This window comes from Puma concolor, chromosome D2 (assembly GCF_028749965.1).
Source record: "Puma concolor isolate L17-30 chromosome D2, mPumCon1.1.hap2, whole genome shotgun sequence".
Taxonomy (NCBI): domain Eukaryota; kingdom Metazoa; phylum Chordata; class Mammalia; order Carnivora; family Felidae; genus Puma; species Puma concolor.
The window spans coordinates 7,168,970-7,185,673 of NC_141677.1; the positions used below are offsets into that span (position 1 = coordinate 7,168,970).

The following is a 16,704-nucleotide window of genomic DNA, read 5'->3' on the forward strand; positions in this document are numbered from 1 at the left end:
CTGGACCGCGTATCGTTTAGCCTGGCACCTCGAATACAGGGCAAAAGTCAGAGCCGCAGCGGTGCCCCAAACTAGGGCTTGTGGCGCTCTCCATCTTGAACATTCACCGGGGAAGCGCGTTCCTTCATGCAGAATGGGTCCAAGCAAACCCTGGTAAGAGACTCCAGGTTCATGCTCTGTGGCCAGCTGAAGGGGGGTCAGTGACACCCTTTCAGTAAACAGAGCTCAGCGCATATAGCGGCAGACTTTCCAGAGGGAAATGGCGCGTTTTTGTCGGTGGCTATTTTAAGACTGAAAAATGTGGTCATCTGATTATGATCATCTTGAGTCCATCCTGCCTACAGGCAAAATAGGCTAATCTTCCTCAGATTCCTTCACAACCTCTACTTGGTGGGGGTCGGGGAGGGGCAGGAATGGAAAATACCATGGAATCACTGGGTGTGGTTCATTTCCCATAAAGACAAGTATGTGAAACTGAATGCAAAAGCCAACCCTCACCCAAGATCAGAGCATTAGGGTAGAAATTTTAAAAAGCCTTAAACTAGTAATTCGACTTACCAGCTTCCCCAGGGGGCTGGAGTAACAGACTTCCAGAAAATTCGTGGGGACAGAGAGCAGTTTGAAGCCCAGGAGACGCTAAGAAGCCTTGTGATCAGACAAGGTCTGGGCCTCAGTTTCTTCACTGATAAAAGGAGGGGCCAGACTCAAAATAACTCCAGAATCTCTCTCAACCCCATGACCCTAGAAAATGGCTGTTTGAACAAACCTATCGGTTCTGGTCGGGCAAATGTTTGTTTTATTTTGTTTCCTTTAGTTGTGAAAGGTTGCAGGGTAGGAGAAGTGCTCTTTCAAGGCCCCCGGTGACGTGACGGCCTCTGAACACAAGAGGTTAATGGGCAGCTTTTCATTTATTGGACACGATCCGTCCTGCAAGTTAAGCATCTTTAATTTTAACGCACATCCAGCTCAAAGTCATCTGAACAGGGTCCAAGAGGCTGGCAGACAGTCCTTGAAATGGCTGGCCGCTGACTGAGAGTGATTTCAGGAATTGTGTCCTGGGCCTTGACCATGCCTGTGGTGCATTTATTTCCTGATCGTAATTGCACAGGGTTGGGATGTTATCTTCGGTCAGTGACCTAAAGGATGAAGAATAGTGACCTTTTATCCTCCTACTTCAGAAATTTCCAGATTCAGAAATCTCTGGGCCTATCATCCACATCTACATGATAAGCGCTAAAAGAAAACAAACTAACAACCCCCCCCCCCCAAAACCTAAGGAAGCCCTTAAGCAATTATTTCTTTTCATTTTGTCTCACAACATGTGTTGGCACTTGGAGTTCAGAATTTCTTTCTTTTCTTTTTTTTTAAGTTTATTTATTTATTTTGAGAGAGACAGAGAGCAAGTGAGCACAGGGGAGGGGCACAGGGAGAGGGGGGCAGAATCGATGTGCAGGGCTCGAACTCATGAACTGTGAGATTATGACCTGAGCCGAAGCCAGATGCTTCATCAACTGAGCCACCCAGGTGCCCCGGAGCTCAGAATTTCTTAGAAGCAGGCCTGACCTGTGGTCTTGGTAATACAGTCGGTGGCCCTTCTGTTAGAGCATCCGGGGGGACTCTGTAAACATTCCCAGTGAGCTAATGGCGAGAAGTGGGCCATGGAGAACGAGACAGAGGAAGCCACTCACAGTAGATTCTACACTCGGTGTTCACCAGACACACAACACGTGGGATTTAGGGGGGGAAGGGGCTCTTCTCGTTGCACCTTTGTTTTTAGCACCTCAAAATTTACAGTAACGCTAAAAGGTGTTATTTTTCTTTTTAACCCCAAACTTGCAAAAGTCACCCCTTCCAAAAGTAACCGTGGGCCTTGTATTTGCACTTGGCCCTGGGAGTGATATTTGTGTGAATGGTCGGCCACGACGGAAATGGTCTGCTTCCTCAGTTCCCCACGGACACCGCCCTGACCCTCCACCCTAGTCCCCCCTCATCAAGTTGCTCACTGAACCGTGTGACACGACATCAGGTGAGGTCACGAGAGCAGGTGAAAGTTGCCAACTAAACCCCAGAGGAGCCGTGTTGCTGCCTCCCAGCCTGCTCCCAGCATGCTTCCATGCCCTGATTGTTTTGCGCAGTGATTATTCTCGTGAAGCCCCGAGGAATCATTAATCCCATTTACGGACATAGACACCAAGCGCTTGGAGCGCGGCTTCCCGATGAGGCGTAGCAGTGAGAGAGGGTCTGCATCCCGAGGTCTGCAACATACAGCATGTGGTCTGTTAGGTCCACGGCATCCCCCTCACAGACCCTGGTGTACTTGGCCGGGTCACTTCTGGGTGCCAGGGTGAGTCCGGGAAGGTCGGGAACCGTGGCGTTAAGAGAATTCTTCGGAGTGGTTTCCCGCAAGCACTCGACACCCACATGCCCAACGCCTCCCCAGCCCTGCTCCCCAGTGGCGGTCCACATCCAAATCCTGCATGTTCGCCTTGCTTCTTTCTCCTCCCCGCTTCGTTCCGCCGTCAGGTCCTGGCGATGCTCCTTCCACGTATCGCTTGAACTTGCTCACTTGTCTGCTGTTCTACCGCGTGCGGGGCCGTTCACCCTGCCCTTGTCCTGCTCCACTGGCCCCACTGTTTCTTCACTTCTTAGTCTTCTGCAACCTCTTGGTCAGCCCCCAGCAGTGCCAGGGCTGGGCCGCTGGAAGGGCTGACCGCGCGGAGCCTGAGCGTAGGTCCCTCCGAAGGCAGTGCCTATGCGGGACAGCAGGTGCAGTGGCAGGAACAGCGGGTTTGGAGGGGTCCTGGGGGTCCTGGGTGCCCTGTCCTGCCATCTGGGAGACGGCTGTGTGCACTTGAGCTCTGCCTCTTCTCCCGTCTGCAAGCGTTCCCTCCATCCCCTCCGACTTCCTTGCGGCCCCAGGCCTCCCCGATGCGGACTGAAGAGCACAGAAATGGATAGATGCTCTCCACGTGCACCGCCTGGGTTGTCTCTGCCTCTTGACGCAGATCTCTGGACCCTGTTCTCCTTCTCTGCATTTCTGTTGCCTGGCCCAGCTCCCCTTTCGCTACCCTGTTCAATTCCCCCCCCCCCCCCCCCCGAGCCCGTTCCTCCCTACTCTCCGTGTGCGCAGGTCTGCAAACTCCAGCTGCGTTCCTTTGCCCGCCTTTGGCAGGAGGCTTGAAGCAGGTGGGGGCTGGGCGATTGGGCAGAGCCACTGAACCTCCCAGCCTGGTAGCGGAGTCTCAGTTCTGGGGCGCGTTGGACCATCCTGGGGAGAGACATGCCCTTTGCGCCCTCCCCGTCTCAAAAACGCCCAAAGCATAGTGTCAGCACTGCTTTTCAGATAGACACAGGCCTGGTTTGTGAACCAGGTTGGTTCCATGCTGCCTTCACCAGCAGAATGATATAGGGTGGACCCCTAGCGTCCAGAATGAGTTACTACTGCACTCCTAGGGATTTGGGGTGTTCACGTCTTTCAAAGTTTTATCTGTAGCCTGACTGGGGCAATGAAGAGAAAGTAAATGAATAGGTAAGGGTATTTGACAATATCTTATTAAGTGACTTTTCTTGGCACCGAGTTTAGAAAGGGGGCCACGGGCCCAAACCCTTGAAAATCACCCTCTGTACCCAGAGTTTCTCAACGCCAGCACTGTTGACGTTGGGACTGGATAATTCCTTGCTGTGGGGACTGTCTCGTGCCGTGCTGGGTATGTAGTAGCATTTCTGGCCTCAGCACATTAGATGCCAATAGCACACCCTTCCCTGCCCCCATCATGACAATCAAAATTGTCTTCAGATATTGTCAAATGTCACCAGGAGGGGCAAAATCGCCCTCTTTTGAGAGCCTCGGCTGTATCCCAGTTCCCCAGATGCTGAGCCCCTATGGAATGCAAATCATAAGCTCCAACGTCCAGCCACAACAGGGGATGTGAACCAGGGGTATGCACACCCTCGGTGCCTTGGCGTCTTCCAGCTCAGCGCTTTATCTTCCATCAGCTTTATCTCGCTACTCCTGCGCCCTCTCCTCGGCTGTCATCACAGGTGGCCATATTATCCTTGGACAGCACGAGAGCAGTTATGGAATTTGATCAGTGGAAGGGTTATGAGATCATTAACTGATGGAGAAGTTGGACTTTCTGTAACGTCCATCTCAGCAACTGAGACCCTTGCTTTAACAAGGTTGTAGGTTGTAACTGATCACATCACAGCATTATGTGGGGCGTATTTAGGTTTATGACAAAACAAAGGTCGTGTTTTTCTTCTCTCCCCAGCCTTATTGAGATATAACTGACACATAGCACTGTGTGAGTCTAAGGTGCACCTTATGACCCAGTTGGATGTCACCAAGTGGGTGACATGGGTGACACCCATGTGTCCTGTTAGGCCCGAGGGTGTCTTCCCTCCCATGAGGGGAGCGCTGGCCTTTCCTCCCTCCATCCCACACTGGCTTGTTCTTCCTTTTTGTTCCTATGGCCGCTCCTCACGCCAGGCTCACCCCTAACATTTGTGGGGCCCGGGGCAAGGCCAGCATACTGCATCTGAAGGTCACATATCGAACTCATGAACCGTCAGAAACAATGTGTCCCATCCTTCTTCTCTGACAGCTATGCCTTGAGAATAACCCGGAAGGTCAGATTCCAAGGTATGCTTCTTGATTCTGTACCAGAACATGGTGCCGTGTGAAGAGTTGACTCCTGGCCTGCAAGGAACCCTCCTTCCTCTTCTATGCTTGGCCTTGTTCCACACCATGAGGGTGCCCTGGGCTGGGTGTCCAAGCTGCACCCACACCCCTGGAAAACTCCCTTCACTTGGCCAGTCTCCAGAACCAGTGCTGCCCTGGCAGGGTCCACCCTGGAAAGACAGGCGGGGGCAGAGGGGTGAAGCGCTCTGACTCCTGGGAGCCAGCTCGAGGCTCCTTGCGCAGGGAATTCTGGAGTCCCAGGTGCACAGGTCATGACCTAGACCTTGGAGATGTAGACCAAGTGCGCCTGCCCCCCGAGGCTTCTATGCCCTGACAGAAAGGGGCACAACCACAGAGGGGAAGAGTGGGGTCATTGATAGTGTGAGACACGGTGCCCAGGGTGTTTCCTAAAGGTCTCCATTTCCTGTCCCTCACTCACCCTTTCCCAAAGTCACCTTTTTTTTTTTTTTTTAATTTTTTTTTTTCAACGTTTATTTTTGGGACAGAGAGAGACAGAGCATGAACGGGGGAGGGGCAGAGAGAGAGGGGGACACAGAATCGGAAACAGGCTCCAGGCTCTGAGCCATCAGCCCAGAGCCTGACGCGGGGCTCAAACTCACGGACCGCAAGATCGTGACCTGGCTGAAGTCAGACACTTAACCGACTGCGCCACCCAGGCGCCCCCCAAAGTCACCTTTTCAACTGAGACTTTGCCAAGTGAGGGTATTACTAGTAACCGCAGTGAAATCCTCAGTGAGTAAAAAAACAGGCCATAATCTATCCATTTATCTACGCCCAAAGCACATAACCTAACATTTACCATCTGTAGCATTTTTGAGCGTGCCATTCAGGAGTGTTAAGTCTATTTACTTTGTTGTGAAAGGAAGGGCCAGAACGTTTGTTTGGCAAATCTGAAAATCTATACCCATCAAACAACGACTCCCCTCCCCCTCCCAGGTAGAAGCCCTCCTATTTGCTGTTTCTATGAATCTGACTCGTTTTAGATGCCTCTCCTAGGAGGGATGATACAGTATTAATCTTTTCTGTGAGTGCTTTTATTTCATTTAGCGTAGTATCTTCAGCCACGCTGTAGCCTGGGACAGGCTGTTCTTCGTTTTTAAGGCTAAATAATACTGTTGTCTGTATGTGCAAGTCACGGTTTACCCATTCATCTGTTGTTGGGTCCTTGGACAGGTTCTACCTCTTGGCTTTTGTGAATAGTGTTTTTATGAACACGGGCGTGCAAATCTCTTCAAGATCTTGCTTTCCATTCCCTTGGCTATATGCCCAGAAGTCGGATCAGTGGATCGTATGGTAGTTATATGTTCTAATTTTTTGAAGAAATTCCACAGTGTTTTCCACAGCGGCTGCACCATTTTACAATCGCACCCACAGGGCACAAACATTCTGATTTCTCCACGTCCTTGCCAACACTTGACATTTTCTGCTCTTGACAGTAGTCATCCTAACAGGGGTCAGGCTTGCGTTTTTCTGATGAGGAGTGATGCCGAGCGCCTTTTCCTATCCCGTTGGCCATCTGTAGATCATCTCTGGAGAAATGTCCGTTCAAGTCTTTCACCCGTTTAAAAAAGCAGGTTATTTAATCTTTTGTTGTTGAGTTGTAGGACTTTTTAAAAATATATTTGGAACATTAGCCCCCATTAGATGACTTGCAAATATTTTCTCCCATTCTTAGGTTGCCTTTTCACTCCGTTGATTGTGTTCTTCGAGGCACACAAGTTTTAAAGCTTCAAGTAGTCCCATGTCTATTTTTGTTTTGTTGCCTGTGCTTTTTGGTGTCCTAGCCAAGAAACCATTGCCATGTCCAAGGTCATGAAGCTTCTCCTCTGTTCTCTTCTAGGAGTTTTAGAGTTTCAGATCTTACATTTAGGCCTTTAATCCATTTTGAATTAATTGTTTTTGCAGGGTATAAAATAAGGCTCTAACTCTATTCTTTTATCTGTGGATATCCAGTTTTCTCAACACCATTTGCCAGAGACTGCTCTCTTACCATCCAGTGGCCTTGGCACCCTTCTCAAAGATTATTTGAGAAAAACAAGATTTTAGCTAATTAGTCTGTGCTTAGCCTTGGGTGTGGATTTGGCTACATACTGCTGCTCTTTGGACATTGTCTTTTGTTTTCAAATTAGAGATAACTAAGAAAGATGCTCCTTTGGAGAGTTTCCTTAGAAAGTGTGCTTAGCAATGATTAATTAATTGGTAGAAAACAACTTGCCTGATTTTTTTTTTTTTCCCAGCTTCTCTATTCTGGGTCCTTATTGAAAACAGTCTAAAGATACGTGAGGTTGTATTAGGAATGCACCGGCAGTGGTCCTCGGAGAGTGGCTCACAGAACACTGGGGGTCCCCAAGACCTTTCCCCAGAACCCCAGTCTCAAAACTGTTCATACTCCTGAGACATTATTTGCCATCTTCACCTTGCTGACGTCAGCACTGAGGGTACAACAGCAGTGGCGAATAAAACCGCCTGCTCCTCAGACTCAGGACAGGGACAGCCGGCCGCACTCGGGTGGTTGTGCCCCTCACCACACACACTTGCAGGAAAGGCAGTGCCAGCCTCAGTTGAGAAAGTTCTTTTATCTTTTTTTAATGTTTATTTTTGAGAGAGAGAGAGAGCACAAGACGGGGCAGGGCAGAGAGAGAGGGAGACACAGAATCCGAAGCAGGCTCAGGCTCCGAGCTGTCAGCACAGAGCCCGATGCGGGGCTCGAACCCATGAACTGTGACATCATGACCTGAGCCGAAGTCGACACTTAACCGACTGAGCCACCCATGCATCCCAAGAATGTTCTTGATGAAGCTGTAAAGACAATTACTGAATCTGGACACTTGATCATCTCCTTTTAATAATCTATCACCAGGCATCCAACTTAGGCTCAGGTCATGATCTCATGGTTCATGGTTCAAGCCCCGCATCGGGCTTTGTGCTGACAGCTCGGAGCCTGGAGCCTGCTTTGGATTCTGTGTCTCCCTCTCTCTCTCCCTCCCCTGCTTGCGTTCTGTCTCTCTCAAAAATAAAAAATGTTAAAAAAAAAAAAAGTTTGTGTCACGAGACAGGCAGTGCACACAAAAGCGCTTTTGCCACACGCACGGATACGCAAGTTGTCTCAGTCGGAGACTCAGTCGGGCACCTGAGCCAATGAGCAAAACCAGCCACTTTTTCAGGAAATGCGGTTTTTGCTTAGATGACTGACAAACTATGGCTACTCAGACTTGGTTATTTGGCAGATATTTAAAAACAAAAACAAAAACAAAACAGTGAACCTGTCACTTCAAGGAAAACAATGGAGGGTGTTGGTTGCCAATGATCTCAAACTGAGCTTTCAAACGAAAAAATGCTGGAAAGCTTTTATTTGCCACAGTGGGTCTGGCATCTTCCCAATACTTACAAAATTGTCTGATGATGTTAATAAATATCAAATATTGACATTAATATCAAGTATATAGATATTAATATTGATATTGATATCAAATATTAATTTTTTTTACATCCTAAACTGAAATATGTCGACATTTGAGAAACTGACAAACTCAGTGAACCAAGAGTTTATTTCTTTTTTTTTAAACTTTATTTTGAGAGTGAGGGAGGGAGGGAAAGGCAGAGAGAGAGGCAGAGACCATCTCAAGCAGGCTCCACACTGTCAGCTTGGAGCTCAATGAGAGGCTTGAACTCACAGCTGTTGAGATAATGAACTGAGCCAAAATCAAGACCCAGATGCTTAACTGAGCCCCTCAGGCCCCCTTCACCACCTTCTATTAACTCAGACATTAAAGAGATTTGCAAACATGTAAAGCAATGCATTTCTCTCTCTTCTTGCTTGGAAAACATTTTTAACTAAAAAGAAAGTTATTTATATTACTATACAGTAGGTTTATATTAATCTTAAGCAAATTAATAAATATTTTTGAAATTTCCCACTTTTAATTTCTAATACGGAAAATACGATAGGTAAGAGCCACAAAAACAAAGCTCTTTGGGGGGGTCCTCAGTAATTCTGAAAAGCATAAAGGGGTTGAGAGACCACATAGTTTGAGCAAGGCTGCGCTAGAAATGCTTAAGAACTGAAGGTGGTTCTTCAACAGGAACCCGAAATCGGTTCGGAAGGAGAACATTTTTTTTTTTCCAGGTAAAACAGAAGCTGATCTAATCTCCAACAACTTTGCTAACGGTCTGTTCTAGATGGTGATGGAGAGCGGGGATTGGCTGGTTGGTGGAGACCTGCAGGTGCTGGAGAGAATCAGGTGGAACGATGGGCTGGACCAGTACCGCCTGACACCTCTGGAGCTCAAGCAGAAATGTAAAGAAATGAATGCTGGTGAGTAGGCTGGCTCGAGTGGGTGCGTCTGTCAACACTCGTCGCCACCCTCCCGTTACAGGATTAAAGATACCAGGAAGCGGCAGGTTTATAGCTAAAAAAAATTTTTTTAATGGTTTTAAGTTTATTTTGAGAGAGAGAGAGCGAGCGAGCAGGGGAGGGGCAGAGAGAGGGAGGGCGGGACAAAATCCCAAGCAGGCTCCAAGCTCGGTGCAGAGCCTGATGCAGGGCTCGAACTCACAAACTGTGAGATCAGGAGCGGAGCCAACACCAAGAGTCTGACGCTTAATTAACTGACTGAGCCACCCAGATGCCCCGGCATGTTTTATAGTTTTAAAAAGCTGGAAGCCTCTATCAGCATTTGTATTGACACAGACTGTAATGAGCGTGTAAGGTTGGCGTATATCCATATATTGGAATAGTTGCAGCCCGTTAACGATATGCACGGACACAGAAAAACACCCCGGCTGTATTTATTAAGCAAAACCGCAAACTGCAGAATAACATGCAGAGCAGAGTTCTGGAAAACAAAATAAAATAACTGTTCTTAAGTTAAATAACTGTATATAAGCCAAGGTCTGTGTAGAGTATGTGCCAAATCACAGGTGACAGCGGCTGCTTCTTGGGGACAGGGACCAATGGGCAGGAAGATTTTCATTTTATGTTTTTTGAAAAAGAGAGAGAAAAAAATCATGATAGGATTTTAGGTAGTTTCTATATCCTATTTTGGGCTTTTCTGTATTTCCCAAATTTTCCATAATGGATATTTCTTTCATAACTAGAAGGAAAAATAAAGCCTCTCGGGAGTCCATTATTTTTTTTTTTTAAGTTTCATTTATTTATTTTGAGACAAAGAGTGAGCCAGGGAGGGACAGAGAGAGAGAGAGAGAGAGAGTCCCAAGGAGGCTCCAAGCTGTCAGCACAGAGCTCTGACACAGGGCTCGAACCCACAAACCGTGAGATGGTGACCTGAGCTGAAATCAAGAGTCAGATGTTCAACCAACTGAGCCACCCAGATGCCCCAGGAGCCCATTATTAAGTGGAGTAGTTTTGGAGATTTTTTTTTTTTTTTTGACAGTTGAAGGTGAAATATTTTTTTACGTCTTTAGATTGTTGAAACTTTTCCCAGGCCCCAGAAGTTGCTGGTCATGGTTCTTGTGCTGGGGACGTGAGAGACAGAAGCAAAGGGTAAACTGAGGACTGACCAGCACCAGCTCTGGTCTGAGCCGTGCTTGGCTGGAAAGGCCCTGGCCACAGATGTCTTCATTTCCGAGTCAGGCTCTCCCTCTAGGGCTTCCTGCCTGTGTGTCCCCGCCCTGTGGATGCGGTCTGGCACTGTGGGCACCTTTGAAGTAAGAGTCCTGAAGCCCCAGGTGGAGTCTCTGGATGCTGTTTTTTTTTTTGTTGTTGTTGTTGTATTTAGTTTTGAGAGAGAGACAGAGCATGAGTTGGGGAAGGGCAGAGAGAGAGGGAGACACAGAATCTGAAGCAGGCTCCAGACTCTGAGCTGTCAGTGCAGAGCCCGACGCGGAGCTCAGACTCATGGACTGTGAGATCATGACTTGAGCCAAAGTCTGACGCTCAACCAACTGAGCCACCCAGGCGCCCCTCCTGTTGATTTTCGAAAGCCGATGGGCATAACAAATGCTCTGTGCCTTAGACGTAGCTGTGTTTCCTTTCTTTTAAAATCAAAGTTCTAACTGGCCTTACTAAACGATTCTTGCAAGCAGAGGGGAGCTCTCCTGCATTTCCTCTTGTTCTTGCGGACGAGCGACAGCGTGCACTTCCTTCACCTCGCCTTCCTCCTCTCCCTTCCCAGATGCGGTGTTTGCCTTCCAGCTGCGCAACCCCGTCCACAACGGCCACGCTCTGCTGATGCAGGACACCCGCCGCCGACTCCTGGAGAGGGGTTACAAGCACCCCGTGCTCCTGCTGCACCCTCTGGGTGGCTGGACCAAGGACGACGATGTGCCCTTGGACTGGCGGATGAAGCAGCATGCAGCTGTGCTAGAGGAAGGCGTCCTGGACCCCAAGTCAACCATCGTGGCCATCTTCCCATCCCCGATGTTGTATGCCGGCCCCACAGAGGTGAGCTGTCCCCAGGCTGGGCTGTGGGCCTCAGAAATGTGGGCTCAGACTTGACTTAAGAGGAGTGAATGAGTCTCTGGGATCCTTTTCCCTCATGAGCAGATTCTGGAGTCTTCTGCTATCTCTTTTTTTTTTTTTTTTTTTTTTTTAATTTTTTTAAAATGTTTTATTTTTGAGAGAGAGAGAGAGAGAGAGAGAGAGAGAGAGAGAGAGAGCGCGGGGGAGGGGCAGAGAGAGAGAGGGAGACATAATCCGAAGCAGGCTCCAGGCTCTGAGCTGTCAGTACAGAGTCCCACACAGGGCCCGAACTTGCCAAACCGTGAGATCATGACCTGAGCCGAAGTTGGATGCTTAACCAACTGAGCCACTCAGGTGCCCCCTGGTCTCTCTTCTTTATCCAACTTCATTAGGTTTCCATTTCATTTCTGTAAAAATGCTAGAAACACCAAGTCGAGTCTGTTACGCACTGCCTCTGAGAACACGGAGGTTGGTGTGCAGATAAGGAGAATAATGCAGCTTAACTGGGGTGGTATTGGGCAAACTGTATTGAACCTAATATTCAATTTCCAAAGTCTAGTCACTGAGTCACCACACAGGCCCGGTGAGCTCTATTAGAAAGCCCCACTAAGGGGCGCAGTCGGTTAAGCGTCCGACTTCAGCCAGGTCACGATCTCGCGGTCCGTGAGTTTGAGCCCCGCGTCGGGCTCTGGGCTGATGGCTCGGAGCCTGGAGCCTGTTTCCGATTCTGTGTCTCCCTCTCTCTCTGCCCCTCCCCCGTTCATGCTCTGTCTCTCTCTGTCCCAAAAATAAATAAACGTTGAAAAAAAAAAATTAAAAAAAAAAAAAAAAGCCCCACTAAAAGCTCAGTGTCCCCTTTGATCATAACACAGAGAGCCTGTCAAACAGACTTTCTTTGTCCTCCTGCACCACCACTGTAAGCGGGTTTGAACATGTTTGCAGGAAGTATGATGAACTGCGAGGGTCTCAACTGTTTGGAATGCCCCAAAGCGAGTTTAGTAAATTAATTCTCTTCAACCAGATCAAAGTACCTGGCCTCTGGCTCTCTTCTCCACCCTCCATATTTCTATCTGAGCTTTAGACAGGGCAGTTCATTTTGAAATCCCAATATTTGTGTCAAACTAGAATTGATGTCTGTGTATAATCAGCTCATTATTGGCAATCAGATAATCAAAGATGTTGGAATTTGTAATTTCCTTTAAACTGTGATTTATTCTGAATAGGGAGGGCCTGGAAAGTAAGATTCACATGGTTCTGTAGAACAGTAAGGTCCCCATGCTCCTGGCTCACCTGCCTGTTTGGAGAGAGCGATTAGGAAATATAACCTCAGGTTCCAGGAAGCTGGGGGGTCAGGTGGGGGGGATTTGGGTCTAAAGCTCCTACCTCATGTAAACAAGCATGAAGAAGAGCTTGGGGTCTTAGATACCCCACGGACTTCTGCACCTATTAGGTGATCCTGTCACTGAATTATTTTTACAGCAGAATAAAGGCATCTCTGTAAACAGGGACCCAAGAGTTGGCCAGTGGTGACCAGCATCTCCCTCCCGTGATGTCTCCTAGGTCCAGTGGCACTGTAGGTCCCGGATGATCGCAGGGGCCAACTTCTACATCGTGGGCCGGGACCCCGCTGGAATGCCTCACCCCGAGACCAAGAAAGACCTGTATGAACCCACTCATGGGGGCAAGGTCTTGAGCATGGCCCCCGGCCTGACCTCTGTGGAAATCATTCCATTCCGAGTGGCTGCCTACAACAAAGCCAAAAAAGCCATGGACTTCTACGATCCAGCAAGGTAGGTTTCCAGAGGAGGAGGCCTTCATCAACATCTGCTCAACCAGAAAGAGGCGGCAAAGCTTGGGCCCCGTGCAAGCTCTCCAGTGCTTCTCCACCTTCTCCTAGCAGGAATGAGAGTCCCTTGAAGGCCAAGACCGGTCTTACACATTGTGTGTCCCAGTAAAGTCGTAGCATGGCCGCCTGGTATGTCAGTAGAGGGTCCGTCCATAGCTCGCTTTCAGCATGTCTCTCCTGAGCTCAGAGCTCACGGACGCAGGCGGGGCAGAAGACAGAGCAGGTACACAGGAAATGTCGAATGCATGCCTGCTATCAGTCGCCCTTTCTTGTGCACATTCCTTTACTGAAGACCTAGTGAATCACCCATTCCAGAAAGTGCAGCATTTTACAGAAAAAAACAGGGTCTAAACACCCCCTCACCTACCGCGGGCACCTTTAGGGTCGATGTGCCTCACCCACGCTGAGTTCTGTGTTGCTGTCCTGTGACAGGCACAACGAATTCGACTTCATCTCAGGGACCCGGATGAGGAAGCTGGCCCGGGAAGGAGAGAATCCCCCGGATGGCTTCATGGCCCCCAAAGCATGGAAAGTCCTGACGGATTATTACCGGTCCCTGGAGAAGAACAACTAAATTGCCCTCCGGTTCCAGAAGTTTCTTCTTGAAGTGCTCTTGGATTCCCTTTTCTATTTTTGTGATTAGATGCTTGGCATATGATTGCTTCTCAGTGACTGATTTTTCGTGTTTTATGACAAGGTTAAAAATTGTGTCTATAATTTAAAGTCAACTTCAATAATATATAAAAGAAAGTCACACTGAAGACCACATCTTAGCAGGGACAGCAATGCTGTTATGATTTCGGAATGAAATTAGTTGTATTCTCTTCTGCATCTGATTAGGCAGGTCCCGGATTTCTTGATGCTTTGACCATGTGCCTAGTTTCCTCACCAGAAGGTAAAAGCGTGTTTTCCGGCGTAAGTCTTGCCAACCTGCACTCGCCCAATGTCACGGTAGTCAAATAAACCAGGTGAGCAACCTCTTCTGTACGACTGACCTAAGGCGGGGGAAACAATCCTCACCCTAAGTGAGGTGTGGCTCGCATAAGATCCTTGCCCCTATGTCACCCCTCGTACAACCTCGCTGCCCAATCTTTTAGGTGCTCACCTGCCTGGAGACACCAAGTATGTGAAAATGCGAATTTAATCTCGGATCTATGCAACCTCGTTCTGCCGAGAAAGTTATGTTGTCTCATAAAGAAGTCTTAGCGCCCTTGTGTGAGTAATCGAAGTCCAGTTAAAGGGTGATTTTCAGTTGGAGAGTGGAGCGTGCTTTGACCAAAAGATTTGCACCCGGGGCTCCAACCATCTGGCATTGTTGTGGCAGGTTAATTTCCCTCCTCTTTGCTGTGGTCACTGTGTCCTGGGTGAGGCGGCACTTGTCGGCTGCAGCTGCAACGGAAACCAGTTCACGCCATTAGACTAGCGAGCTGCTGGGATGGGAAGAGACCACGGAAAACGTGGCCTCCGACCCTGTGGTCTCACAGAGGACCACACTAGGCGACGCATAGCACATGCTCCGCGAGCTGCTGAGGCTGCCAGAAAATGCACCGCTGGTATTATTTAGGAAGGACTGGGAGGACGGGGGGCCCGAATGGGCACGCTGCCACTCGACTCCCTGTCTGGTGCTCTGTGCGCACTGCACGTACGCCCGTCGGTTTGGCCAAGCTCCTTGCACCAGGGCACCCGCGAAGCAGACTTCTTGGATGTCGGAAGGTCCAGAGTTTTCTCACCAGTTTTGTAGTTTACGGCTGCAAAAAAAAAAAATCACAACGCCAAAAAGCCCAAAAAACCCCACGTGCTTTTCCAAAGACGTATGCTGTGCCGACACCTAACCTCCAATGGCTTTACTTCTTGGGAGGTGATCTTTTGTACTTTACGCGTAATTCCTTGTTGCCAAAGAATATATGAAGAAACGGTACCTTGTGTACTTGGGTCTCTCTGGGAGAGACTTAAAACTGGAAAGAGAAAACTGTGATTTTTTTTTTTTTCATATTCTCAGTTGTCTTTTTAAATGCTAATCTTCGCTAATGAAAGCTCTTTTGAGAATAAATCACATACAGCGGCCACAGCAAAACGTAACCGCCTTTACGAGAATAGTGCCTGCGTTGGTTTAATGATCGGAGGTGCTCACTGTTGCCTTTTTAAGACAACAGCGTATTTATTGAAAACATGAGACGGGAGGGATGTAGTGCCTTAACTGATACATTTTGTGATTTTAAAAAATGTATCTAAAATTGCTTTTCTGCTCTTAGTGCCACCATAGTGCAAATGACTGTTTCCACGGACAAGCAATGCTTGTTTTTGTTTTAATAAATTTCTCAGAATGGAAGCGGAGTCTTTTCTGCCTGTGACGCTGAGCGGGGTCGGCCCCATGAGTGCTGAGAGCTGTGTGACTCTGCATAATTGGAGACGGACAGCAGCAACCCTTACACCGCAATTAGGAGGCTGTCTGCCCTTGTTTGAGTCGCTTTATAAACCGTGCTGTATGTGTGAATGGCTCATGTGTTCAGGGGTGACTTGGTAGCTTAGGGACTCCCCTCAGGTTGTCACTGCAGGAGGATCTGACCCTTTTCTTCCTAACTTGCTTCCTTTTCTCCAAGTGCCCGCAGGCAGTCCCACCAGCAGGGTGGGGAGCGGTCTTTTTGCTGTTTCGTATTCACATCATCCACTCCAGCACCTTTTCCAACGGGAGCCACTCGAGAAAGGGCACCTGTTTCCACCCCTGTTTTCAGTGGCCTCCAAGCACCTGGTACTTTGGGCTTTCCCCTCCCTGGCTGCCTCCCTTCTGTCCCAAAGGCTGGGGGCAGATTTGGCTGCGGGTCCTCCCTTTGTAGAACGCTGCTGTGAACACTGGTGTAAGAGCCGCTGGAGGCTGCCACTCTTTGTGCCTCTTCCCGTCCAGAGCCTGCTCACTCGTTCCTAGTGGCAATTAGCAGCACAGAGTAGGGCAGGAAATGTGTTAAGGACACGGAGATACAAGAGGTGCCCAGGGAGGACGCCAGAATGTACAGGGCAGGGGGAAAACATCCTGGAAAGGTGTATGTAAGTCATTTGGTCAGATAATGGCAGAACTTCCAAATACAGTAAAACCTTGGATTGCGAGTAACTTGTTCTGAGTGTTCCGCAAGACGAGCATTTTTCTTTCTTCCTTTTTTTCGTCTTTTTTCTTTTTCTTTCTCTCTTTCCTTCCTTTTCTTCCCCTTCCTTTTCTGTTTACTTATTTTTGAGAGAGGGAGAGAGAGAGAGGCAGAACACGAGTGGTGGAGGGGCAGAGAGAGAGGGATACACAGAATCTGAAGCAGGCTCCGGGCTCTGAGCTGTCAGCACAGAGCCCGATGTGAGGCTCAAACCCAAGAACTGGGAGATCACGACCTGAGCAGAAGTCCTGTGCTTAACCAACTGAGCCACGCAGGTGCCCCAACGAGCAAACATTTCTAATAAATTCTACCTTTACAAATGAGCGATGTCTTGTGATATGAGGAGTTTGTGACACTGAACGTCACATGATCACAACTGAGCCAGTTCTCTCTCTCTCTCTCTCTCTCTGGGATTGTAGGTGATCATCTCCCATGTTCAGATGCTCGGTCTCAGGCCACAGTGTTTGGCAGAAATCAGTGATTTTTCAGAATGCTGGAAGGTGCTCACAACTGGCACTGGTGTATTTTCTGTCCCTTCAAAGCACCTGTGGACAGTCCTTTGCTTTTCCCCACAAGAGTGAGCTTAGGAATAGTTTGC

The 16,704-nt window shown here is 48.6% G+C and overlaps 1 protein-coding gene across 4 annotated transcripts in view; it reads left to right on the forward strand.

The window, feature by feature from the left end:
- The window catches only part of PAPSS2 (3'-phosphoadenosine 5'-phosphosulfate synthase 2), a 74,021-nt gene extending 58,723 nt beyond the window's left edge, over positions 1-15,298 (forward strand). For all 4 annotated transcript variants that reach the window (XM_086679510.1, XM_086679509.1, XM_086679508.1 and 1 more), the window contains 4 exons: positions 8,882-9,017; positions 10,837-11,105; positions 12,684-12,913; positions 13,402-15,298. In XM_086679510.1, coding sequence (XP_086535636.1) covers positions 8,882-9,017; positions 10,837-11,105; positions 12,684-12,913; positions 13,402-13,543 — 777 coding nt within the window. In that variant the 3' untranslated portion in view covers positions 13,544-15,298. The remainder of the gene's footprint in view (positions 1-8,881; positions 9,018-10,836; positions 11,106-12,683; positions 12,914-13,401) is intronic.
- Positions 15,299-16,704: the final 1,406 nt, after the last annotated feature.